At 40.7% G+C, this 26,585-nt stretch overlaps 1 protein-coding gene across 9 annotated transcripts in view; it reads left to right on the forward strand.

Moving 5' to 3' along the window:
- The first annotated feature begins 997 nt into the window (after positions 1 to 997).
- LOC110987659 (dyslexia-associated protein KIAA0319-like protein) overlaps positions 998 to 26,585 on the forward strand; it is a 36,921-nt gene continuing 11,333 nt past the window's right edge. For 4 of the 9 annotated variants that reach the window (XM_087130447.1, XM_087130455.1, XM_087130454.1 and 1 more), the window contains exons 1-17: positions 998 to 1,173; positions 3,035 to 3,346; positions 11,158 to 11,430; positions 13,736 to 13,879; positions 15,957 to 16,019; positions 17,094 to 17,387; positions 19,970 to 20,305; positions 20,949 to 21,140; positions 21,532 to 21,731; positions 22,815 to 22,995; positions 23,334 to 23,466; positions 23,822 to 23,886; positions 24,085 to 24,239; positions 24,717 to 24,840; positions 25,195 to 25,327; positions 25,460 to 25,608; positions 26,278 to 26,429. In XM_087130447.1, coding sequence (XP_086986573.1) covers positions 3,109 to 3,346; positions 11,158 to 11,430; positions 13,736 to 13,879; positions 15,957 to 16,019; positions 17,094 to 17,387; positions 19,970 to 20,305; positions 20,949 to 21,140; positions 21,532 to 21,731; positions 22,815 to 22,995; positions 23,334 to 23,466; positions 23,822 to 23,886; positions 24,085 to 24,239; positions 24,717 to 24,840; positions 25,195 to 25,327; positions 25,460 to 25,608; positions 26,278 to 26,429 — 2,832 coding nt within the window. In that variant the 5' untranslated portion in view covers positions 998 to 1,173; positions 3,035 to 3,108. The remainder of the gene's footprint in view (positions 1,174 to 3,034; positions 3,347 to 11,157; positions 11,431 to 13,735; positions 13,880 to 15,956; positions 16,020 to 17,093; positions 17,388 to 19,969; positions 20,306 to 20,948; positions 21,141 to 21,531; positions 21,732 to 22,814; positions 22,996 to 23,333; positions 23,467 to 23,821; positions 23,887 to 24,084; positions 24,240 to 24,716; positions 24,841 to 25,194; positions 25,328 to 25,459; positions 25,609 to 26,277; positions 26,430 to 26,585) is intronic. The other 5 variants (XM_087130449.1, XM_087130463.1, XM_087130469.1 and 2 more) reach the window with 5 other exon arrangements.

Consider the following 26,585-nt stretch of genomic DNA (forward strand, 5'->3'; position numbering starts at 1 on the left):
CCCCACAAGGCTCCATGTACAAGGCACCATGTACAAGCGCCTTATTTTGGGGGCGGGGACAGACCAAAGAAAAATGAACTGTGATTTTTAGAAAAAAATCAGTTTGCCCCCCTTCCCCAAACCCAATCTGTGGCCCCCCCCGCAAGCAAACTCTGGGCTCACTTCGTGAGAAACTTTGCAATTGAATTGATTCTGAATGAGGCAAAAATCTTTTTTTTCTGTTAACGAAAAGTGGGGGATGATCCATCCCCTGCAAAAAGTGAGCGATAACCCAGTCTCCAGGGATAATTATCAGCTCCGGGCGAAATACTAATCCGCCCGGGCGAAATAGCAGGCCCAATTTTTTTTCAGTCATGTCCTATAATGCTTCCGTATATCTGAGCTTAACATGCTGCAGCTAATAAAATTCAATAGTTTAAATAGTTGAATCATCCCTCCCACACCATTTTTTGTGGTGAGAAAAGTACGGGAGAAAATTGTGAACAAATGTTTGGACTTCCCAACAACAAAAATGAATTCAATAGCACTCAGAAAGGCGGAACAACAAAAATCATAAAAAACGCCGTTCTGCTGTAATACATTTTACAGGTACACATCTGTATCATAAACATCGCCCCCTCCCCGTTGTTCAAATTTCCATGGCAGGACAAGTCATACCCGTTACCTAGGCCGTTTTCCAATACTCAACTTTGTCTCCGCTGAAGTTCGCCGGTTGTGGGCCTGAAGTGTTAAATTAAATTGAAGTACTGTACTGTTTGGCTCTTTTTCATCTCACTTGATGTTTGGTGACACTATCAAACTTACTATTGCGCTGACAACTTCAAAGTCGGGTAGTAAAAAAAGTTGAAGCCTACGACGCAGCCGAAATCGAGTATTGGAAAATGGCTGTAGTACTCTACCGGCACCGTCCCCTGATGTTGCAGCTGCAGCTATAGTGTATTGAAAATAGACTGGCATTTACCTTTCAAATGAGGGCGCTCTGCATTCACAGCGTAGCGCATCGCGCAGCTAGCGAGCAGATCATTTTGTTACACGTCGTATCTGTGTGGATGTATCGATACACTTCGTGAACGCTCGGAAGGATTTTTTCCTGATCTTACACCCTTGTATATTTTGCAGATATTAAGCAGTTGCCATGCGGATCAGAAGCTGTTTAGATTCCGTGTGAAGCAGGTAGGATTGTAATCTTTCTGGTGGCTATACACGCTAACGTTTGTTTTCATTTATAGTCGCACATTGTCACAGCCAGCGCGCAACATACATGTACTGTACATGTAGGCCTATAGGCTACACGATTATCATGATTATGAATGATCCCTCAGCAGAGTCGGGCCACACGCTGTGACTGGATGCTTGCTTTGGGCTGTGACGAATGGTAGTCATTGTAGTTGTCAACCCATACACTGATTTGCCCCAGAGTTCCTTTATAAGATGATTTACATAGGCCTACATGTATACGTATATGTACCTGTACACTGCCTTGCGTAGGCCTGTCAAGAATAAAAACGGTCAAAATGGTGGTGAGTTTACATCATGTATAAAAATGGTGCAAATACTTTCCAATCTGTGTCCAAAATTCATTACATTCTTGTGTGTATTTGAAGACAAGCAAAAGATGAGGGAAATGAGAGACTTACTCGGAAGTGCTTGGTGGCAGGAAACGTACCGTAACGTCTCTCTTAGGGTAGAGAGTCGTTATCATAAATAATAAGAGTCATTGGACTGACTTATACACACACTACTGTTTTATTCCGAAGAATTATTTACATCTTCTCCATATTTACAATGAGTAACTGCTACTAGTAAGGCTGGATATTATTCAAGTAGTGCTCGTCCAAATCTGAGCTATTTATTCGGGGGTGATAGAAAGGTTGTTCATATCGGAGCCATACTCTCATGAACGGTCAGGGAGTTGTTTCTCCAAAGCTGCCCGCTCGGGAATGATCGATGCTAACCACTGGAGCTGGTCGCTTTATATAGACTTTTGGGACCGCGTCTTAGCCAATGGGAGCACTGGATTAGGGTGGCTATAAATAATTCATACATGTAGAAAGTCTATGGAAGAAAAGTCTATGGGGATTTTGTACACACTTGGTCCTCGCTGACTTAGTTTCTGGAGAGCGATAAGGTCCGAGAAGTTTTGGAGCGGGAGGGTGAAAGGCTGTTCGTGGGTGAGCTACGGGGACTTGGTCAACGATGGAAACGAAAGGGTGAGCCTTTCTCGGTACATTGGGTTGTGTACAACACATAGTCTCTGGATGGCTAGGAAATCTACACGTAATTCTTACGGGGTAAAACTGAGGGTGAGCGGAGGTAATTGACCTCGCTGTGCCGTGACCGGACACAGGCTTTCGGTGTGTGGTTTGGCGGGACACATACGGTATGAGTTGGGGGTCTGTGTGGGTAGAATGTACGGGTTATATGTGCGACTGAAAGTAGGATTGACTCCGAGGAAGATTTGGGGGAAAATGACTAAGTTGGAAGTGTGCTTCAGAGTTGCGGTTCAAGGGCATGTTGCAGCATAGAGCAACGGGGTCGCGCGTGGAATGCAACGCGTTGTGTACGATCCGTATAATTTACATGTAGATGGTCATTGCGCGCTCGCTGTGGGGTATGTGGTTTGTGTAGTAGCGTGTACTCTATAATCTACATGCATGAAGGGGAACAGTTTGTGAGAGCGTAACAGTACTCTGGACCACTCCTTTTTACCAGTGCTGAACGTGCACGTTATTCCGTGCATGTGCGCATAGTTCTGAGCATGCGCAAAACTGTTAAAAGGATGGGTATATTTGCTGCAGCCAGCGTCTAAAAGTCTCCCATTGTTTGAAATGACGTGCTTGTTTTCATATAGACCATGCCGTACCATAATGGTACATGTACATAAACACATATGTACGTACCTCTCTAGTACATGTACGTGTTTGTAATGCTCATGTGTACCATTGGTGATCTTCAGTACTGGTACCAGTCTACAAATAACCTTTTCTTTCTTTTGCTTCATTGACAACTTGATTTCGTTTGTTAATTTATCCAGAATTCCGTCCAGGAGAGGGATCTGCTGTGCTCATTGGAGAACCAAACCAGCGAACAAAACCATAGGAGCTGAAGATGGGCCCAGTGGAAACAACTCAAGACCCTGGGCTGTGTCCTTGCTGCACACAATCCAGAACAAAACTCAGCCAAAACCCTTATCATGAGAGAAACTCTGTGATGCTGACCTTGTCACTGATTTCGAGTTCACTAGACCAAGCCCCATGGCAACTTAGGAGTATCAAAGTTGCTCTGAACATTCATTCTCAGCTGTTTCTACCTTTCACACTACTGATGATGTTACTGTTACAAACAGGTAAACTTTTCTCAAAGTTTCCCAAACCTCCTCCATCATTGAAAATCCTACACAAGTTTTTGTAGGATTTAACTTCATGTATATCTTCTGGTAGATTTTAGCCACTTTATGTGGGGCCGGTTGCTCCTTGAGTAGACTTGAAATCAAGTGGTTAATCGGTCGTGTTTGTCCTCCATACACTGCGTCATTTTACAATTAGTGGGGAGCCCATTCATTGTTACCCGCAATCCTTCCAGCATGCCACACCGATTCTGCCCTTGCCTCGTGGACTGTTAAGTACCGGGTTTTGGCGCACATCAGCCCCGGGTTTTGGCGCACATCAGCCCATGACCCCTGTGCCCACCTAATGACTTGATCAACCTGATTCTGGATAGATACTCATGTATGCAACAACGGAACTGCGTGATTCATAAATTTCCATGTAGAGTGCCAATAGTACATGTAGCTTATGCTACAGAACAGACTCATCCATTTATTCATAAGGACTGTCTGCAATTGATTAGTACCAGTTTCTTTCATATCTTGCATTAATATCCCTTTTAATACGATGCTTAGAGACAAAGTATAGGCAATAACTATTCAAGAACAAATCTATTAACTATCATTTTTTGGTAAGAGAATCAATCTTTTTATGGCAGATCATCTTTTTAGGGTAATGTAAATGAACGAGACTGTGGTTGTTGTTAATAAGCATTCAACTGGCCAATTGAACTGCCCCTGAAATAAATATTCGAATTATCAGGATTCTTAGCCAATCAGAGTGCACCATCTAATTTTGGTAGCAAGCCCCATATGTTGTGCACAAAAGGGCTTGCAAATTGTTCAAGTCATTAATTAGGCACAGTTGGACACGCATATTGGGGAGCGAGGTTGCACTGACCGTTCCCGCATGTTATTAAATTGCTCGCCGAACCGTACCACGTACCATACGCATCGCGAGGAAGGTGGACTACACCCAGCCAATTACCGACTTGATTTCAAGCCTACTTCTTGAGTTGAAGTGCAACAAATGTGTTAACTGTTATAGGTCACATGCATAGTGGTAAATTTTAGAGGACTTACTTGTAAAATGATTTCTGGAAACAAATACTTCAAAAGGTGTGTAGGTCAGTAATCCATTCAAGAGCCAGTGTTCTTTGTGTTGATTACCACCCTTCAACAGGCATACATGTACATGTACTTGACCTTCTAAAGGAACCGATCAAGCTATTAGCCATGTGTACACAGACCTTGATCCAATGCTGATCTGATAATTTGGGACTCACAGTGTTGAGATACGTCTTCAGGTTTGCATCAGTCAAATTTTGTCAAAAGTCATATCAGGTTCCTGCCCAGCCAGTCTTATTCTTCACATTGAAATCACTTGGCTTCACCCTCGGGTGCAACATGTTAGAGCAAAGTCACCCTTCAGATTGAAATGAGACTTCAAACTTTGCTATCGTTAACCTTGTCCATGTTGTCTTTTCGTCCTGAAAATTTTGAAGAATTCTGTCACCTGAAGCCTGAGTAAATTTGGCCTGATTTTTTTTATAATTTGCATGGTTTTCTTTACTCAGGGCCCTACCAGTATGCAAGCTACATGTAGCTCTACTACATGTACTGGTATAGGTATGTGTACCGATACCCTGTACTGGTACTTGGCTTACCCAACACACACATAGAACTACCGGTAACAGATTTTGGAAAATATGTCAGTTGTGTTCTTAATAAAGAAAAAAAATACAAGCCCTATGACCAGGGTAAAAATCTAGATTGTTTAGAAAAATAGAAAAAATAAGTTTTTTAACATTTAAATCAGATTTTTGTTTTAAATTTATTTTTTAAAATCGATCTTTGTGTGAGTTGTCTGGAGGGCTTTTGGTCCTGAAGTCCTAAAGTCAGCAGTATATTAAATTCAGCCATTTCTTCCTTTCAAATACTTCAGAGAAAAGGTTTCTTTCACCCTAACAATCCCTAACTAGTTAAACTTCAGTACCGGTAAGTTGTTTGATTTTGTGGAATTAGGTACATGTGTAATGTACATGTACTGGGAACTTGCGACATGGTATTGGATTTTGACTAAATAGATACTGTGGGCCTGCACATACCCTGTTGAATTTTGTCTGAATGGGTACTGTGGGCCTGCACATACCCTGTTGAATTTTGTCTGAATGGGTACTGTGGGCCTGCACATACCCTGTTGAATTTTGTCTGAATGGGTACTGTGGGCCTGCACATAACCTGTTGAATTTTGACTGAATGGGTGCTGTGGGCCTGCACATACCCTGTTGAACTTTGTCTGAATGGGTACTGTGGGCCTGCACATACCCTGTTGAACTTTGTCTGAATGGGTACTGTGGGCCTGCACATACCCTGTTGAATTTTGTCTGAATGGGTACTGTGGGCCTGCACATACCCTGTTGAACTTTGTCTGAATGGGTACTGTGGGCCTGCACATACCCTGTTGAACTTTGTCTGAATGGGTATTGTGGGCCTGCATATACCCTGTTGAACTTTGTCTGAATGGGTACTGTGGGCCTGCACATACCCTGTTGAACTTTGTCTGAATGGGTATTGTGGGCCCTCTCACTTTTTACCATCAAGAATTTCAAATGAGCACTGTATTTTTAAAGATTATTTAATGATAGAAAGCTTCCCATTGAAATGATAAATATGTAATATGTAATAATAACCATAACAAGGATTATCTTCTTTGTTTCTGACGACAATGATCCAAGCAGTTGGGGATGGATACATGCAGAATGATGGTGTGTGAGTTAGTTTGATAAGGTACATGTACTGCCTGTCCATATTCACTGCACTGTGCAATTGACCTGCTTTACCCAATCAAACAAAGTCTTACAGGTAAACACCTGTTGGAGTTTGTGTGATTGGGTATTGTTGCAGCAGGAAGTACTGTTGGAGTCTTTGATTGGGTGCTGTAAAGTACCGGTAGGAGTTTGATTTCAAGGTGTTGGAGTTTGTGTGATTAGGGAGGGATAGCACCAGCAGTCCTAGGGCAGGTTCACGTACACGTACCAGTATGTAGGGTTAATGTGATTTTTAAAAATGATTTAAACATATTTTTTGTCCCAGCAATTTAAAATGAATAAGACTGATACATTTATGAAACAACCTTGCCTTTGACTGTTCATGAACTGTGGAGGATACAGTCAAATAGGCTACAATAAAATCTTTCTTCAGCTGTTAACATACAAATGTTGTTACACTGTACAAGCAGAAATGGCATTGAATTTGATCCACATACTGTGTACAGGTAGATACGGTATGTACATGTACGGCAGACCACATCATTTCAAATTGTTACTGGTCAGTGCGTGTACATGTACGTATGTTCATGTACCTTTGAGTGAATTTTGCTGGTACATCTACATGTATGTACAGTACAACATACGGTGCTCGTGTACCGGTACTTGTATATTGTACATGTCCAAAAATAGAATAGTACAGGTGTGGTACCGGTCCAGCAAAACCAATTTGAAATAGCAGAACTGAATTTGGGAGTTGTGGGAAGGGCTTCCCAAAGGAAAAATGGAGCTGTTTCACAGTAACGCTTTTGTTTCACTCCGTTTATTTCTCACACAAGTCTTACGACAAACAAAACCACTGTTACCATGGTTACGTGTACATCAAGAAATCAAATGAATCAACAGGGTACATTACTTTTGCATTAAAACTTATGTACAGTAAATTAAATAATCAATTAATGAAACAGGCAATATGACAAAGGTTCTTCTATATACAAAAAAATTAACTCTGTCTTCTTTCAGACGACACAATCGTACTTGCTCTAACACATGTACTTTTTGAACTTGTGACTGTCAAGTCTGTTTTTCTCGAACAAAAGAAACCTGCAATTAATTTGTTTTGATACATGCCCTGAAATGCACCTTTATGTCTCAATTAAACCATATTGTCATACATATGTACCGGTATTTTCGACTTTCCTTTCATTGTTCCAAAGAGTATTTTGCTGCCTTTTTGGTTTTTATGCTAATGAGATTTCCAAATTCATGACAAACCATGAGTAAAGCTATGATGTCATCCCAGAAAGAAGTCTCAATGTACACAAAAAAGTCCTGCATTTTTGTAGATTTTGCTGGCCTCAGCTTTCTCTTCTGCGCTGATCCATCGTTGTTCATGTGCATACATACATGTACATGTACCAGTACATGTAGCAACAAGCATCAATTCCTCTTAAAGAATTGTTTTCAGTAAGCACCGGTAAATTCTGGTTCAGAATTTGAACAGAGATGCTTTGAACTACATGTACATGTACAAGAATCTCTTCCCTAGATGACATCACAGCAAGAGTGTCCTCAGTTTTCTAGGAAACATGGATAATTTTACTTATTTAAAAAAAGTGCATTTTCAATGCATTTAACCTAATAGGAATGTAAAAGAGTTTTCATACATGTACATTGAGGAAGAATGCACAGGTGAGAAAACATTCATAGCTGCTTCACTTTAAGCTTGTGCGTTCAAATCTACAGGTTCAGGTTCTGAGAACATCCACTGCACAGTAAATTGAATGAATAAATTGAATTTAATGCTAAAACAGCTGTTGACATCTTTCACTGTATACTGGTAGAGTACATTATAATACTGTACATGTACATGTACTAGTGTGCTGAAACACACACCTGTGTTACAGTTGCTGATAGTGTACATGTGCATACATGTACACTTACATGCACATGTACATACATGTATATGTACATTGAAATAGGTGTGATGACCCATGTGAACGCAACTTTTTGAAATTTACAGAAAATGTTGACACTTGTGTCCAAATCAAAGTTGAGAACCTTTCTTTCTTGATACGTACATGTAATGTACATGTACATGTGCCAATATTGCATATTTTTATGGTCATGTAGTTTGCACATGATGTACAGTACATGTACATGATGTACCTTTTATGTCTTTTTGTCCTTTTTTCGGTCAATGAATTTATTGCACATTGGTTACTTGGTGGCCAGTCTACATACATGTACCAGTAACATGTATGTATGTACATGTTTTAGGGATTTAAATATGTGTACCACATGCAGTACACGAAGGGTTTTAACTTTACAAGGCTCCTACCATGGTTATTGATTTTTTCATTTAAATTTTTTTTAAAATTTGTTGATTTAAATCAGATTTTTTTGATTTCTTATAAAAATTGGAAGCAAGTTGGCCCAATTGTCTATTCAGAAGCAAGCAAATTAGCCGCATGTGTATAGCTTTCTTTTATTTATTTGTTTTGTTACAAAATTAAACAAATTTGGATTTGAATTAAGAAATTTAAATCAAGTAATTTGAATAATTCACAAACCACTATGTCTTAGCCATGGTGAAATGCATGCTGACTGACACCTATATGTGCTTGTACATGTGCCCACAGAAACAACACTTCCGTCAGAGACAGGTACGGTACATGTACATGTACCAAGGATAAAGTGCATACCAGGTTTTAAACCAAACTCTTTAAGTTTTGACAAAACTAGAGTTCACAAGCATTCGTTAACAGGGTACTTATGCATGCATCAAATGACAAATGAGTGAGAAACATGTCATGAACAACATTTATTGTACATGCTACTGTGTATGTACCATTTTGTGTTAGGTACAAAATGCTGGTACTGGGACCTTGCTCCATGTGCAAAAAGCAGTCTCATTTTGTTTGTGATCCTGCTCCACAGAGTATGACTTAGGCTTGATTAAAAATCACTTTATTTAAGGGCATTATTAAGGGGTATTTTATGGTTTTAGTTACACTGCATCATGACTAACATTTCTAATCTCAATAAAATACATTTGTACATGTACCTGTATATAAAAGGTAGTTGTACACTGATACCAGTACATGTGCTTTACAATGTATATCAAACTATGAAGTGGGCAATTCAAATATAGTACTGGTAAAATTAAATCATGACGATAAATCCTTTGCATCAAATTCACTTACTGAATCTGAAACGCTGATTTAAATCAAAACAAGGGGATTGAATTGAACAAAAACATCTTGCCGAACCAGATTATGTGTATAAACACACGTGCATTCGTACTTCTTTTTTAATACTACCGGTAGTAGGGACTGGAAGGCTCAAAGAGGGGGGATTTGCTGTTTAAAATGCGCAAAACCTGCAAACATTTCCATTCAGCAAAAGATAATTCAAAAATTTAAACATTTTTGCCTTTTCCCCCCAAATTAAATATATTGATTTAAATCAATGATTTTTCAAAATAATCATTTGATTTAAATTGTGATTTAAATCAAGCCAACCCTGGCTCCTACTGCCGTAAATTTATCTTTTAAAGAAAACTTTCTTAATCCTCCTTTCAGAATTGAAAAGTATAGTAATAAGGTATTAAACCCCATGGCACAATCTTGGTACTCAATTTAATCCTAAAAGAGCTGGGGGGGGGCAATATTTTCTCCAATATTGTCGTAGTGCACTTTTGTCAGGCACTGAGCCACAAGAATTTTTAATAACATCATGCAGTCATTTTGACTCCAATTTTGTGAAAATCGAATATACAAGTACATACGCTGTTCATGTATACATATGCATGTACATGTACCGGTACATTTGTACCATTCTCGCACAACATGCCTCGTTACGAAGACAGGACAGCTGAAAATTCGTACTTTTTCTGTTGCATGCTCAGTGCATGTACATGTAGGTCAACATGTTTGAGGTCAAGAAGCTTGTATGACCATCACCTCAAACCCTATGGCAAAACGGTACATTATTTCACTGAAACATTCTCATTGAATTGATACCTTTGTTGAGTGTCCTTATATGCATGCTACATAAGTTTCCAAACAATCGAGCATGTGATGGTCGAGTTCTGGAATCTGCTCCCCCCTCCAAGCTGTGAGATGGTCGAAAATACCAGCTCTTTGCATGTTATAGTACATGTATTGTTACCGTACCTAATGTATACATGTACATACATGTACTGTATGATGTACTGATACACTTGTGTACATGTACCTTGCACCGTATGTGAGTATTGTACCAGCAGGTACATGTACATTTACATACTTTCATGTACATTGTGTACATGTATGTATGCTGCATCACCCTGGTATTATCTGAAAGTTTAAACATGTGGGAATTGCCATTGATTTATGCAATTCAGGGTTCCAGCGGCCTGGAAAAGTCATGAAAATTGTGTTTTCGTTTTTCAGGCCTGGAAAGGTCATGGAATTTTGTAAAAAAAACCCAAAGTCATGGAATTTCTCAAACACTGTGTGTGATGCGTATTATTAGAAATGTTTTCATTAGCGCATAAAATGCATGATTTTCTTCGCAACTTTAAAAGTCTGAATAGTCTAAGAAATTGTGTTATTGGGTCATTGATTTTCAAAACTTGGTCATGGAAAAGTCATGAAATTTAAATGTCCTCCTGGTGTGGGAACCCTGGCAATTCGGCTTGGTAAAATTATTGGATATTTTTAATTAACTAAAGTTGATCAGTGTGCTATTTTTTAAAAAATGATAGGAATTTTCTCTTTGCTAAATCTTTATAAATGGTAACTGCATTGAATTATACATGTAAATGTACGTGTTCATGTTCCGGTAATATTGAATCTATTACATATTTCTCAAAATGTTTTAGCCAAATCCAAATGTTTAAATTGATCACATGTACAGTTTTGTTTTGGGTAGCAGCAATGTCTATTTAATTTACAAAGCTTCGATGGCCCATAAGAGCTGGTTATATGGAGTTGATCACATCTGAAAAATTAACCAGTACCTGAGGAATTTAAGTCCCGTCCTACATGCATATATTTTTTTTATTCTGTTTTTATGTAGGCCTTGCTGATGCCACCTGTTCAACAGGAGAACCCTTTGTGGGATATTTTCCTTCAGTTTCTGAAAAACAGCTCAAGCTACAGCATGGAACGCTGGCCTCGGATTGTGCTGAAACCTGCTGCCTGGAAGAAGTTTGTGATTTGGCCTGGATCATGGACGAGGACTGTTTCCACGGCCAGTGTTATACAGAGAGCGACTGCATACCGCTAGCAAGCATGAGTGCATCTAGTATCGTATACGTCATGGAGAGGCCAACCCCACCTCGCACTCCAGGTGAGAATGTTTGGTATTAACGCAAGTACACATGTGTACATTGTAGCCCCAGTGAAGACTTTAAAGTGTCCTTAAAATGTTATAGTCCTCACAAGGTTTTGAGTGCCCTCATAATGTTTTTGGTCCTCAGATGTTGGATAAATTAGTTTACTCTTACTATCTTAGAAACCACTTACGGTGAAGTTTGTAGTGTTTGACTTTAATGTCTGATTCAACTGCAGCACATGTTGAATAAATGTACATGTACCTGTACCTACTGTGCATATGCTACCAAAATGTACATGTACGTACACGCATACGTGTAATTTCCTGCACCTGTTCTTCAGACTAATTAATTGCAGACAGTTAATACAGAATTGTAATCAATAATTTGTGGGGCAGGTGCATTGTTAGTGAGTATGAAATTACTGTGTCAACAGAAATCACCAGAACTGATAAGTTTATGATGTGATTCTAGTTTAGGGAAAAGGATGCTGCATATTAGTGACACGAGGGTAGGGGGGGAAGGAGAGGGACGAGGGTGGGGGAGGGAGGGAGAGGGACGAGGGTGGGGGAGGGAGGGAGAGGGACGAGGGTGGGGGAGGGAGGGAGAGGGACGAGGGTGGGGGAGGGAGGGAGAGGGACGAGGGTGGGGGAGGGAGAGGGACGAGGGTGGGGGGGGAGGGAGAGGGACGAGGGTGGGGGAGGGAGAGGGACGAGGGTGGGGGAGGGAGAGGGACGAGGGTGGGGGGAGGGAGAGGGACGAGGGTGGGGGAGGGAGAGGGACGAGGGTGGGGGAGGGAGGGAGAGGGACGAGGGTGGGGGAGGGAGGGAGAGGGACGAGGGTGGGGGAGGGAGGCAGAGGGACGAGGGTGGGGGAGGGAGGGAGAGGGACGAGGGGAGGGAGGGAGAGGGATGTTCTGCTTTTTTATTAAAATGAGGACCAATGCTGATTGTGTGCCATTGTTGTTTTTGTGTAGCTGGTGCATTCAAGGAGGCAATGTACAATGCAACTGTCTTCATTTGTTAAATAAGCTTTTTGTGCATTAAATTGAATCAAATGAATCAAAATTCAAATTGTTACCGGTACCTGTATGTTCATGAGAATTTAAAGAACTGAGTCTACCAGATTTTATTTGCATTTTTTTGCTGAAGGTTTACAGCAGTGATACAATCTGCATGTACTTTTATGACGTGGGACATTAGTAAAAGCTTGAGAAAAGGTACATGTACTTTACATGTACGTTACAGTATGTGCACATTTTGAAAAGTGTACAGGCAGTGCCACGGTGCATGCTTGATATTGGTTTTTGTAATAAAAGCACTCTGAAATGGTTTCCTGTTGATGTGACTCAGCCTGTGAACCAGATGGTTTGAAATCGTGTATTTATGCATGTACGTGTATGTATTTTGTTTTTATACGATAGTGTGGAAAAGCTGTACATGTACATGTAAATTAAATCATAAATTACATAGCCGGTATCTTGGTGCCTGTACAGAGCTATGGAACACCATGGAGATAGGGAGATACATGTACTGTATTCTGGTATTCATGTCACCATGGTTGGGCTCATGAATAGCCATGAATCTTCATAATTAGTATAAAATCCAAAGTGTTGAAATCTCTCCCTGTTGCTGCAACGGAGGAGGTGGAAAGTTCATCAAGCTGCATTTCATGCATGTACATGTACATTTAAGCCATAAAAAATCCAAACGTATAATTCCATGAAAATTCCATGTGGAATAGTGGCTGGTACACATGTGCTCTTCGTACTATAGATGTACTGTACCTTTCCTCAAATTCCCTCAGAAACCTTCACAGTCTTTCTCATGTATCAGTTACTCAAAAGTCGAAAAGTCATCTGGAAACTCAAATAAAAATAGCCAGTGAACAGTATTGGTTTGAATGGATGCTACACATACATGTACTGTACAGTACACACATGTACATGTACATGATGCACTCATATCAGGGGTGAGATTTGCCAGTATTTTCCAGATTTCAGGATTTTCTAGTTTCAGGATTTTTCAAACAATTTCCTGATTTCTTTTAAAATCTGGAAAATCTGGAGTTTACCATTAAGGTGTTTTTATGCACTAGACATGCTAAAGAATACAAGACATGGGTATTTTAAGGAGTCCTTTCAGGAAAACACAACTGTATGCCATAGACTCTACTCTGCTGTGGACCCTCAAAACCTCTGGGGATGATTTTGTGGATATTCACTTTCATCCAGTCTCACCCCTGCCCCACCTGTACTGCTATTTTTGCCTGAAATATTAATTTACCACTACTACAGTAGGGTTCTCGTTTTTTTGATAACAGTTTCAGGTGTTGTTTGTAGCCCCCATGACAAGTGGGACACCTGTCCCATTGGGGAACACTGCGACAAGCGTCTTGGTGAGTGTCAGTGTAACGATGGAAGGACACGAAGCTACAAGACGAATCGTTGCGAGTACGAACAAAGAGGTGAGTCAGCAGAACTCAATGGACTGTTTGTGTTACAATGTATCAATTAAATTTCTTTTCAGAGTCTTGCCCCCCAAAAAGTCGGTGTGGTTTTAAGTTCAAAAATGATATGACAGTCAAATGATGTCCGGGAAAGGCCATCAGTTTGAATACTTTAGCTTGAGATCATCTCTTTTCGTGCATACTTTTGTCGTGCAAAACTTTTCTTGGTCTTATTTGTTGTGAAAAAAAAAAGAAATATGGAGGAATTTCTCAGTTTTACTTTGAGGAAGCTCAGTTCAAGGACAGGATATGCATACTGCCCTGTTGATATGAGGTTTCCAGAGAGTTTCATGGATAATCTTACCAGTTTGCCATATGTTGCAACTGGTCCATCTTCCCAGATGCATTCTTGTTTGGAATGAGATTAATGAAACTTGACAGGGCTAACAGGCACAATGTGGATTGCATCTGTCGGGATGATACAGTATATTTTGAACTGCACCATTTTTCCTGTATTCGAGTGACTTCTAGTCGTAAGCAAATATTTCCCAGTAGGTCATTTTGGAAGCATAAGCAGAAATGGAGTTTGTTGTATAAACACACGGATCCCCTGTACTTTTCCTTGTTGAGCATACATAATATAATGACATACATTATAGGCCTACATGTAAGTGTACATGTACATTTATCAAGTAGACATTATCATTGAAATGGCACGTGATGATCACTGAAGAAGTACATGCACTTCAAGACTTGTTCTGAGGCCAACCCGTGCACATATCATTGCTCATGGAATGACATTTTATCCCCATGCAAAGTGGATGGTCCGAATGATGTATGACCGACTTCCTTAGGTCTTCACTCATGAATTACTGGTAGTGTACATGAATTGTCAGTAGATGGCACTAACACTGTATAAATATCACACATACCAGTACAATTAAAAGAATATCAAATTGCCGTTGTTGTGGGATTGATCAGGCAATTGGCACAAAAAATTGTCCTCTTTTTGAATGCATACTTTTTCAGGCAAACATACATGTATCTATATGCAAAATTGAATTTGCAAAGGATGTACACGTACATGTACATGTACATGTAGATTCAATGTTGCCAATATCCAGTACTGCAAACTGTATGTATGCAAGTGACATCTGATTGTGTTGCTGTACAAGTACATTCAAAGCTGTAGAACTGTGAGATATTCCTAGCCAAATAGTCCTGTAAGAGCTGGTAAGTTGTGATGTACAGTAGATCCTCAACAAGTGCATTTTTAGGCACTGTAGAGTACATGTACATGTACATGTTGCACTTGAGTCTGTGACAAGTGCAGAATAATTCACATTTGTACACAAATCAATTTGCTCTCGACCATTTCCTGGTGAAAATTGGCTTTTTTTTAATTTCCATGATTGATGGTGTTGGATTGGGCCTGGCCTGCGCTATTATTAAAATCAATGTCTTGAGTATTGATTTTTGAAAATTTAATATGAATGCTGGATCAGTAGAATAAGTTGCATTAGCATAACTCTATCTTGATCTTGATCAAAGCTTTTTGGCAGTAAACTGAGAATCAGAATCTTTATAATTCCACACTGCAGTAAATAGTACACACAGTACGCACAGAGCTGTCAGGTTTACTAAATTGGGAAATCAAATTCCGTTGGAAATTCACTCCTGAATGCTTTAAAATCCAAGCAAACAAGGTGCTAGATTTGGACGCATGGGAAATTAAAGTTCAATCGTCAAGCTGAAGATAACAACAGAAAATGGCCACAGCTGATATGCCATATTGGCTGTAGGAGCCACCATTTTCAACTATTCTTAGCAGCAGATGACAGACAACTGATCAAGTGACAATTCTAGTACGGTATTTAGTATGCAACTGTTTCGGTATGTACACACATGTACATGTACGGTAAGACCTCGAAAAAACAATCATGTACATCTACACATGCACAATTACACCAGCGTTATGCTTCAAAGGTTTAGAAAATCTATTTTTTAGAGGAGTTGTACCGACAACCAGCTAGTACTCTGATGTCTATAACATTTGATATTTTCTTCACTGATACATGTACATGTACCTGTGCAGTTCACAGCAGCAACGTGTTCAGTTTTCTTCCAAAGAAACAAGCGGTCTTTCAGAGGCTGAAGCGTAAGTGAAGAGCTGGCTTGATTTGTGCATGCCACAGTGTTCATACTGTAGAATGTCACTTGACGTACTGTGCATGACTCATTCATCGTACACATACATGTACAAACATACATGTACATGTACATGTTTTATTTATCCACTTTTCCTTTCCACACTTATAAACCTTATCATGTTCATGAACAGAATACAATGTTTGTACATGTGCATACTTGCTGAGTCGCTGTATGCACACAGTTCACATACAGTACACCTACAGGTTGCCATGGACAGTGTAAGTTTCAGTGCATACCCAGGCATGACAGGATAATGACCACAGTACATGAGTACATGTACATTGACATGTACCGGTACTTTTGTGCTTCCAGTGAATACAATTTTTATTTGGCACTTTTGAGCAAGTTTGAATTATTAGTTTCAAACTAAACTAATGTCACTGATCGATGTTGCCTGGTACCGGTACATGTACCTGGGATACCTTTTGTATGGAAAATCAACCAGTGGTTGACTTGTAGTCGTACGGTGTAGTCTTCATTTGATCTTGGCCTTTGATTAAGTACATGTTGGAGTTGGTGATAGAATTGAGGAATTGAAATGAGAAATCCAACTTGATGGTATGATTTGTTAAACATGTACATGTATACATGTTCCTTTGCATGTACCCCTACAAACAGCATACGTGTAGTCCAGAGGATCAGGTTGATTTTCTTATCACATTGAACCATTGAAAAACAGGAGAAAGTGTGGAGGATAAAAACTTCCTTGACCAACGAAGCACTGGTATTTTTGTGAATGGTTCCAAATCAAAAAATTAAAACAGAGAAAGAGATGCTAACAGGTGCTCCATCAACACATTTCATTTCCTCAAATCGAAACCTCCAAATGTTGCATGATTTTTAAGTATTTGCTGTTTGCTAACTACTGGGTTTGAGCAGCTTTGCTTCACTCACAGCAACCACAGCGGTCATTGCCATGGTCCACGGGCATAACCACATCTTTCTGTTTTTGTTTGTTTGGTTTTTTGCATGCGTACCACCCCCACCCCTCTTTCCCCTCCCCTTTTCTCCTCCCTACCAGTAGAACCCTGGAACTCCCTGACTGGTAGTGATAGTCTCAAAAAACCTGAGTACGCCAAAACCTACGATTCCCATAATCCGTATGCGGATAAATCGGAAGGCTTTCTCGACGATGTGTCCGAAAGCGGAACCAGTGAGGAAGATGACAAGTTCCGCTTTTGTAAATCAGAGGAGGAATGTGAAGAGTACGAGTACTGCTTTGGTTTGCAACACTTCGGTGCCGGGATATGCAAGTGCTTAGACGGGTTCCACGAGTCCAAAGAGCTGGGCATGTGTATCAGAGAGACCCCAGAAGGTTGTGTTTGTTAGTTGCAGTTTACTCCAGTTGGCAAAAACTCTAAAACAAGTGGGGCATCCTACCACATGCACTTTCATAATCTCCGGAATTTTAGACCATGCTAAAAGTTTCCTTTTTGCTATGTTGCTTTCTTGCAGGAGAAGTTTTCACCTTTGCCTGCTTGTTTGAGTTTTTGCCATTCTGTTCTGCAAAGCCAATGATTAGAAGTGTCCAAATATTTTCAGCAACTTCAGAGAAAAGAAAGAAAAAAAGCCAGGATGTTGTAAGCCATGTGTTTGGTTGGAGAACAGAACAGAGCAAATCCCAAAGAAAATCTGTGACACACCGTTCACATGTCCAGTGTCCCCCTTTAAAGTATTTCATTTTCTCAAGCTGTTCTCTTCATCAACAAAGTGTTTTATCAAAAAAAGTAGAAATGAAAGAAAAGAAATTTCACAACTTTTCTGGCTGTACATTTAAGGTTCTCAAAATTCAACATTTTGATATGATCAGTTGCGGATTTTCACCTCACTAAGTGCGCATTATTTGGAGGTTTGTACATGATTGCACTGCGTGATACTGTAGTTTACTTGTACAAAATGTTCAAAGTGCTGTTTATAAAAAATAACCAAAATGGCGTAAAAGTTATGGTGCTTGCACAGTGCACATCTCTATCCAAACTACATCATTTATTAAGGACACTTTTCATGATTTGCTTTGATGTCAAAGGTAACAGTGGGGCTGAGTTCAAGTGAACCCATGATCATAAAGGCTTTCAATCCATTGTTGATGATTCAGCCCATATGTCACCTTTGATTCTATTGTGTGCATGTGTGGTGAGTGTCTCTGCAGTATGGCGTATGAGTGTGGTATACAATAGTACAGAGCCATATGTTATCAGATCATGACTATCCTGCAACGTGTGTGTATTGTGTGATGTGTTAGTTTCCCCTTATCTTCTCATCTGCGACTGGAACTGTTTCATTTTGAAAACCAAAATGAGCTGAGCAAGTTGGAGTGTTGCGATACTATTTTCCCCCTATTTTTCTCTTTTAATTGTGGGGTGGCTGGGTGGGCGGACATGGGATATTCATTGTCCAGTCAAAGAACTCAGGTAGTGACTAAGGCATTTGGCTTCATCTGTCTTTACTGTCTGATTTGGACTCTTGTGATAAATTTCTTGTAAGCACAGAAAGATGCTTAATACAGACATGGCAGAGATAAAAAATTGTCTCCTGAAATCAGTTTACCAACCTAAATGCCATGCAGTGTACGTGCATTGCCTGTTGCTGGTTCCCTGCATATTTCTGCTTAGTGTGTCAAATTTATCATCTTAGCATCTCAGTGAAATTGGTAATCATTTATGACATCATGTGACCCACCACAACAAGCCATGTGTTGTTTCCCATCACAGCATAGCCAAGCTCTTTTGATCACATACATATACCATTTAGTCATTTATCGCTCAATGTTTTTAGCATACAAATTTTACAGTAAGACTTACGAAGCACAGCACATGGCATCATCTAGGACATTTATAAAGCACACTCGTACACATGTGCTAGTACATTTGTAGGTTTTAGCTTCACCCAGATTTGTTTTCCTGGTCATTTTTAGCATCACCATCTGCTGACTGTCCCATTTTAGCAAAGTGACTGGAAATTTGTGGACAGATGGTTTCTCACGCTTGGTGACAGAATACATGGAATAAAAACAAGAAATACACAGTACTGTATTTTGCAGTCTTAGAACTGCTCCATTACATTTGTGGCATCTCTCAGTGTACATGTTATATACCGGAATGTACATGTATATGAAGTTGTGCATGTTGTTTGTCAGTGCTTGATGCGTGTACCCAAATACATACATTGTACTTTGACAGAATATGTGATTTCTAATGGAAGTTTGTAACAATACAAGTGCATTTGTAGTGCCTGAAACTCACATTACATGTGCCTGTACATGTCCGTACCGGTACATCTACATGTATATGTTTATGTACATTGTATGTGTGAAGTTCTCTGATCCAGCAGTGTGGCACCACAGCTTACAATTTTAGAAAAGTTAGACAAATTAAGCAAGGTTAAGTTTTACATTATCAGAGGTTGGGAAAATGACAGTTGGTGAAATGTTACATACATACCGGTATATGTATATGGATGATAGAGAGACCAACATTGATTTTGTAACCAGGGACCAATCCTGAAAAATTCAGTTTTCTTTTTTGGGGGCAGGGAAGCTCGGGGTTGGGGTGGAAGGTTTAGGGTTTACACGTAGCTTTTCCATCCTTTGATACTTCCCTGTTGGTTGGCATGCATGGCCTTTGAAGTTGAAATTATGTGAATTATGCATGAGACACAAACACTGTAATGCATGAGAAGTGGATGTGTGCATGAGCAGCTAGATGCAGTGCATGATGCATGATGTGTTTTTTCTCACTTTTAAATGTTGGAGCTGTCTGTGTTTTGACTTTGTTGGAAATGTTTTACATTGATGTCTTTGTTTGGTACCGGTACTTTGATGTCGTGCTTTTATTCACTTTCTCAACAGTAGGAAACTCTCAACCAATCAGGTTTCATTTCGTTTCTCCTTCCTATTAGGGGAGGTTAGGGAGTCACCAAAACCAGTCACTATGCCCAGTAAACCATCATCCATTGCTGACTCCGAAAATCCCCTCACCACACCCCCAGCCACTCCCCCTGTGACACTTCCTGAAACACCCTTAGCAACACCCCCTGAGGATGGGGATACCCCAAAAGAAACACATGTCCCTACTTTGGTACTCCTGCCTACCCCTCAGGTGAGGAATGACACAGATAAGGAGGGGGGGAGTGATGGGGGTGGAGCTAATGGAGCTGGTGTGGGGGGGTCGGAGTTTGGTGATAGGGAGGAAAGGCCACACAAGAAGAGTGAAGGAAAAGGGTTAACGCACCAAGGTATTTTATGTTGGTTGCACAGAGATTGTTATTGTCTGTTTGTTCTTGTTACATGTACAGTTTTGTAGGTGCAAAGTTTGTTAGTAAAAGACCCCACATATGAGTTAAGTCATTGTAGCCTCCCAGTTCACAAGGCCTTTTCTTGCCCACTTTAATGTATGTGTACATTTGGATGTTCCATTCTGTCATGTTACATCCCACAATTTTTCAGGGACATGTATTTGTACATGTATTCGCAGACACCTTAAATAAACCTGTGTCTTACTCTGAGTAACCATTTACGTGCATATTCTAATATGATTGATTTTTAGTTACAAATTATCATTAAAATAAGGCAAATGTCATGCAGCTGTCAGTGTTGCTTAATGACATTTTTGGAAAAACTGATTCTTGGCTTTGCCTAAAGTACCGTACGCTGTACTGTATCTGGTTTTGAGGTATCTTTTTAAAATACATGTACATGTAGATACTCTTCTGAACACAGTTTGAAAGGCCTTATCACGAAAAAAAAATTTAAAATAAAAAGCATCCTCAAGGAAGCCAAAAGTTTTGAACATGTACACGTACATATGTACATTGTATGTGTGCAGCTAATTTTTTAGCAAGCTTGCTACTGCAATTACTGGTACATTTTTTTTCTCAGGAGACACAGCTGAGACCCAAAATGGCACGGAGTCTAACCCTTCAGACGGAGACAACATTGCTCCCACCCCTCTCTCAGACACCCCAACAGAACGGGCCGGTACACAGAGCAATACAGGACTGGACCAACTGACAGACAGAACCTTGCTGCCAGAGAGCAAGACACAGTCTCCATCAACGCACACACCAACTGGTAAGAATGGGAAGAGATCAGGAGGAATTCCATTATACAGGCATGGGGTGTTGCCAGGAATATATTCAGTGACCACCGAGTGGGTGCCAAGGGGAGAATTGTCATCGAGATCACAAGAGGGCAAGAAGTTATTTTTGTACAATTCAGTGCAGAATATGCATTGGAGCATATTTTTGCGGTTGGGGAGGCAATATTGTGCTATTACTTTGTGTAGGCCTTTAGGCTGTCTATTTGAATTTTTTTTTACAGGGGATGTTTATATTTCTCCATTCCCCTCTGGTTTGATAGTAGTGGCCATGTTTTTGGAAGTGAGGTTTTTGCTCAGTTTGAGTTCCATCTGACAAAGCTTGTTTAAGTCTCTTCCAAACTGGTCTTGTGCTTCCTTATCCAGTTGTCAAGTTGACGGTGTCAGCAGGTAAGGACAAAACCCTCCAGCTCCCAGACCAAGACACTGTCACCCTGCACGCCTACGTTATCCCTACTGAACCCCCCCAGGGCCAGGAGTACACCTATGACTGGCAGGTAGTGGATGAGCCTGACTCCGGGGCTGGCAAGATGATCAAAGAAGGCAAGAACCTGAAATTGGAAGAGGTACGTGTTGGTTTGTATGGGACAAAGAGTTTCTGCAACCCTGCTCTATTTCAACCGTGTAAATGACACATTTTAATCAAACTGGGTGTGTACATAGAAACTTTTATTCAATGCTGTTAATCATCATATCTGATAATGATACCAAGGATTCCTCAAAAGCGCCCTAGGCACTGTAGCTCATAAGCCTGCAGAAACCTATAGAAAAGAGACAATGAGAAGCAGTGACAGTTTTATAGGTGGAAGGAAACCCCAGAAGTAAACCCCACAGAATCAGGTTCATATATTGACTGAAATCCCAACCCACATGTGGACGGAGCTGGGATTTGAACCCGGACCGCAGTGGAGAAAGGCAAAAAAAGAACCACTATACCAACCTGACTCCCCAAGTGTGCAAAGCTCAGTCAGACAAGGCGGTTAGTAACCATGATCTTTAGTGTGTCAGAAGAGTTTAGAAAGAACCACTACACCAACCTGACTCCCCAAGTGTGCAAAGCTCAGACAAGGCGGTTGGTAACCATGATCTTTAGTGTGTCAGAAGAGTTTAGAAAGAACCACTATGCCAACCTGACTCCCCAAGTGTGCAAAGCTCAGACAAGGCGGTTGGTAACCATGATGTTTAGTGTGTCAGAAGAGTTTTAGGGCAAGGATGCTGACACCATTCTAGCCTGAGCGCTTGATGATGCATTCAATCTTCCCCCCTTCAAAAGAAAAGTCAGGAACCTCAGCCCAAATATTTGAAAGATTACTGGTATATTCTGTTACTGTATGTTTCATGTACTGATAGGAGTTACAGGTTTGAATCCTAGCACACTGGATTTTATTGTTCACCATCATATTGAAAATGGCATTGCAGATGTTCTGTTGGCAATACGGGCGATTCACAATAGTGCGCCACCAAGAGTTTGCAATGCGTTGGCCAATCACGACGCGTGAATTTTGTCGACCCTTTCCAAACGCGCATTGGGGTGACAAATTTTGCACATTGTGATTGGCCAACGCGTTGCAAACTCTTGGAGGTGCACTATTGTGAAACGCCCATATTGATAATTGGGTATCAAGCGCAGATTTTTTGTTTGTTTGCAGCTATCAGCTGGTGTTTACCAGTTCAAAGTTGAGGTGCACGGAAAGGGCTCTTATGGCTCGGCGACAATCAATGTCACAGTTCTTGCACCTCCCCGTGTCAACCAGCCACCAAAAGCCATCATCAATCCGGTCAGCCAAGAAATCATTCTTCCCAACCCAGGAACCTACTTGGACGGCTCACGTATGTTCTGCTATAACATGTAGCAAATAACATTGCTTAGTTATGGACATTCTTAGCAACATATTGGTGGAGAACCAGTCACTTGCAGCACACGTTACATGGAATGTTTGGCTGGTTACTCCTGTGCTTCACATTAGCCCCTGAACTGAAAATGTTGCTGAAAATAAGCCATATACATGTAAGTGGATTTTAACAAATTTGAGCAGATGTTGTGAGGCTAAATAGCTTCATGAAAGGTAGAGACTTTTCACTGCATTGCTGAGAAAAATTGTTTGACTTTGAGATTCAGACAGGTTGTGTTTTGAAGTGTTTTCATGTTTCTTGGTTTGATTGAGCAGATAGCACAGATGATGACAAAATTGTGACTTACCACTGGCAAGAGATTGAGGGTCCAGTCAAAGAAACTAAGATTATAGGAGACGACCAGTTATTGCAACTTACGGATCTAGTACCTGGCCACTATGTCATCAGGTAAGACTGGGATAATGTGAGGTGCCTACCCTTGAATGTGTAATATATATGTCTATCTTAGAGGGCGCCTTTCTGAAGGTAACGTTGTGCACCCAGTCCAGGTCCCTGTATGACTGGGTGTAAACTGGGTATCTTCTCACGTAGATACTCAGAATTCACTCTACATTCAGCCAATTTGTCTCAAAGAAGACAGGTACCTTCTGTAGCCAAACATTGCATCTAACCTATGTGATACAGGATCAGCTGGGTATGCATTGGGTTCCGTCCATTAATTAGTGCGTAGTTTCTGGGTGTCAAATGGGTTATTGTTGGTGGAGGAGGATTGACCCAAGTGTTGTCTCTTTGCTTATTCCAGATTAACTGTAACAGATTCAGATGGAGTGACTGACTCAGCATTAGCCAATGTCACAGTTAAAGAAGGTTGGTGGATGAGCAATCTGTTCCTCTAGAGCGGACGCATATTTTGAAATCTTTACTTTGAAAGCTGCCATGGTTCATGGAGTGTGCCTTTGAACGAGACAGAGAGCATGTTATTCCAGCCACTCTCTTTGTCACTACTGAGGATACACTTTGACACAGCAAACAGATCCCTAAATGACAAATTTCCATCCCTTACAGAAATTGACAACCCCCCAATTGCCAAAGCAGGCAAAGATGTCATCATCAAACTTCCTGTGAACTCAGCCGTTCTCTATGGCAACAGCAGCTTTGATGACCACCCTGGTTTGGTCTATGAATGGTCGAAAATTAGTGGACCAGTGGCCGACATGTCTGTAAGTCAAGAACATTGCCAGTTTTAAGAACTGACTGAAGAAGACATCTTTACAAGTTTTATGATACCTTTCAAGAAATTAAAGCACCAAAAAGTTGCAGACTGTTAAGTTCATGTCTAAAGATGATACACGGTGTATTTCAACCAGGTTTTTTTTTTTTAAGAAGGTTGCCAAAGTTTTTAAAAAGATTTTCACTGTTTCCCAACTGTATGCTTAGTGGTCATTGAGAGCTTGCAAGACCTCTAGGGTGGGACTTGCACCTAGGAGCTCCTGCTTAATGAAGACTTTGTATCCCCCCCCGGAGTGTCACGAGGGTTATTCACATCCAGGATGGAAGCATAACCACAGCAAACTCTTTTAGACAAAACAACCAGTAACTTTAAAAGTCATGTGTGAGGAGCAGAATCCTTGTTAAAACTTGCCAGATTTACTTCAGGCAAAGAAGCCAAAGTTGATTGCAGTGCATTCTCTTTCCAGGGTTCTTCATCTCCTATACTTCACCTGAACAGTCTTGAGGAGGGTACCTACATCTTCAGGCTGACGGTGACCGACTCCAAGCACAGAAAGGATTCTGACGAGGCAACGGTCATTGTTAAACCAGGTAATCTAGCTTTTGTTTTCTTTGATAGTTTGAGGAATGAATCAAGACATCAATTCTTCTTCATGCTTGTGAATGGTCTATGCGGAAGCTACCATGAAGGAGAATATCAGTGAAGTCAAAATTCAAGCTGTGAATTTGTAGAGGTTGAACATGTTTTGATTTGGAAAATTTTGCTGCAAAAAGCCCTTTTCAAGTGTACACTGTCAAGTATCTGCGTTGAGACTGAACCTGTTTTAAATTCTGTACAGAGCATCAGTGGAAAAACCGTCAACTTAAAAGTCTGTCGCCAATCTGTTGCCTTGTAACTTTTAATTTTTTTCAAAGAAAGAAAATGAAGGCATTTTTTTGTTGCAGAAAACAATTTGCCACCCAGAGCAGATGCAGGTCCCGATAAGGAACTGTCACTTCCAGACGATTCCACGACCCTGGATGGCATAGGCAGCACAGATGACCTTGGTATCACCTCCTACTTCTGGGAAAAAGTCAGGTTAGGCCATTTATTTAAGTTCATATTTGTTGATAATTTTGTTTCCTTTGCAAAGAGTTTTCAAAGTCTTTGCTTGTTGATCAGAAAGGTCACTGGATTGTTGTTCTCGGTATTTTGTTGTGTTTTCCACAGTGGGCCTAATGACCCCAAGATTGAAGATGCAGATCACGCAATGGCCAAGGTGTCAGGTTTGATAGCCGGGCGCTATGTCTTTAAACTGACTGTAGGGGACAGACAGGGAGCCACCAACAGTGATACAGTAGATGTGGTCGTCAAGAAAGGTATGCACAGGTTTATTTTGTAGTTGAGTCCATCACCTGTCCTTTCACAAGTATGGCCATAAGTCCTTGCATGAGAACATGTCACAGGTAACAGGGAAGTAATTATAAGGAAATGTTTCTCTTAACCCTCCTATGGTTTTACAGCACAAATGTGCACAAATGCCCACAGTCACTGGTGAGCATGTAGTTTCTATATGGAACTCAAACATGCACAGGTTCAGTTGTACACAGTAGGTTGCCAGCACAAAATGACCCAAGGTCTTTTGTGCAGTCCTCTTCACTGCATTTGGTTTACTGCACAATTATGCACATGAAACAGTGAAGCACAGTTGTTGGGTAGCACAAAAGTGCAATCTGATATTCCTGTGAGGGACAGTTAGTGCAGTGCACAACACGACACAGCTGTTCTTCTTTGAGGTGTTTACCAAATGACCCAAAGAGTGACTTCAGCATAGGAGGGTTAGTGTTCATTTGCATACATGTAGCTTGTGACTCGACTTGCAATTGGATGATTTCTGTTAAACTGGCAGGGTTTGGAGAACAATCCTGTTACTGGAGGAAAAACGTTCATTACACGAATTTGTTAAAGGACTAATTTTAACCTTTGCTGTTAAAAGTATGACTTGTACTGTATGTGCTATCAGTCCTTGGCTTTTTTTTGTCTTCCAGAAGTGAACAAGCCCCCCGTTGCCCGTGCTGGACCAAATATTACCATCCATCTGCCAAACAGTGGGGTGGAGTTGAACGGATCACGGTCAAAGGACGATAAAGGCATCGTGTCGTATGAGTGGAAACGAGATGCTAAGAGTCCTGCTGCTGGGGTATGTTGCTTTGTGTCTTTGTTGGTTTGTGTCACATGAGTTGGAGGGAGATGGTAAGAGTCCTGCTGCAGGGGTATGTCGCTGTGGGTTTATGGGTTTATGTCATATGAGTTGGAGGGAGATGGTAAGAGTCCTGCTGCAGGGGTATGTTGCTTT

Source organism: Acanthaster planci, linkage group LG02 (assembly GCF_054643075.1).
Source record: "Acanthaster planci isolate LZ-2023a linkage group LG02, COTS_SCS, whole genome shotgun sequence".
NCBI classification, from domain to species: domain Eukaryota; kingdom Metazoa; phylum Echinodermata; class Asteroidea; order Valvatida; family Acanthasteridae; genus Acanthaster; species Acanthaster planci.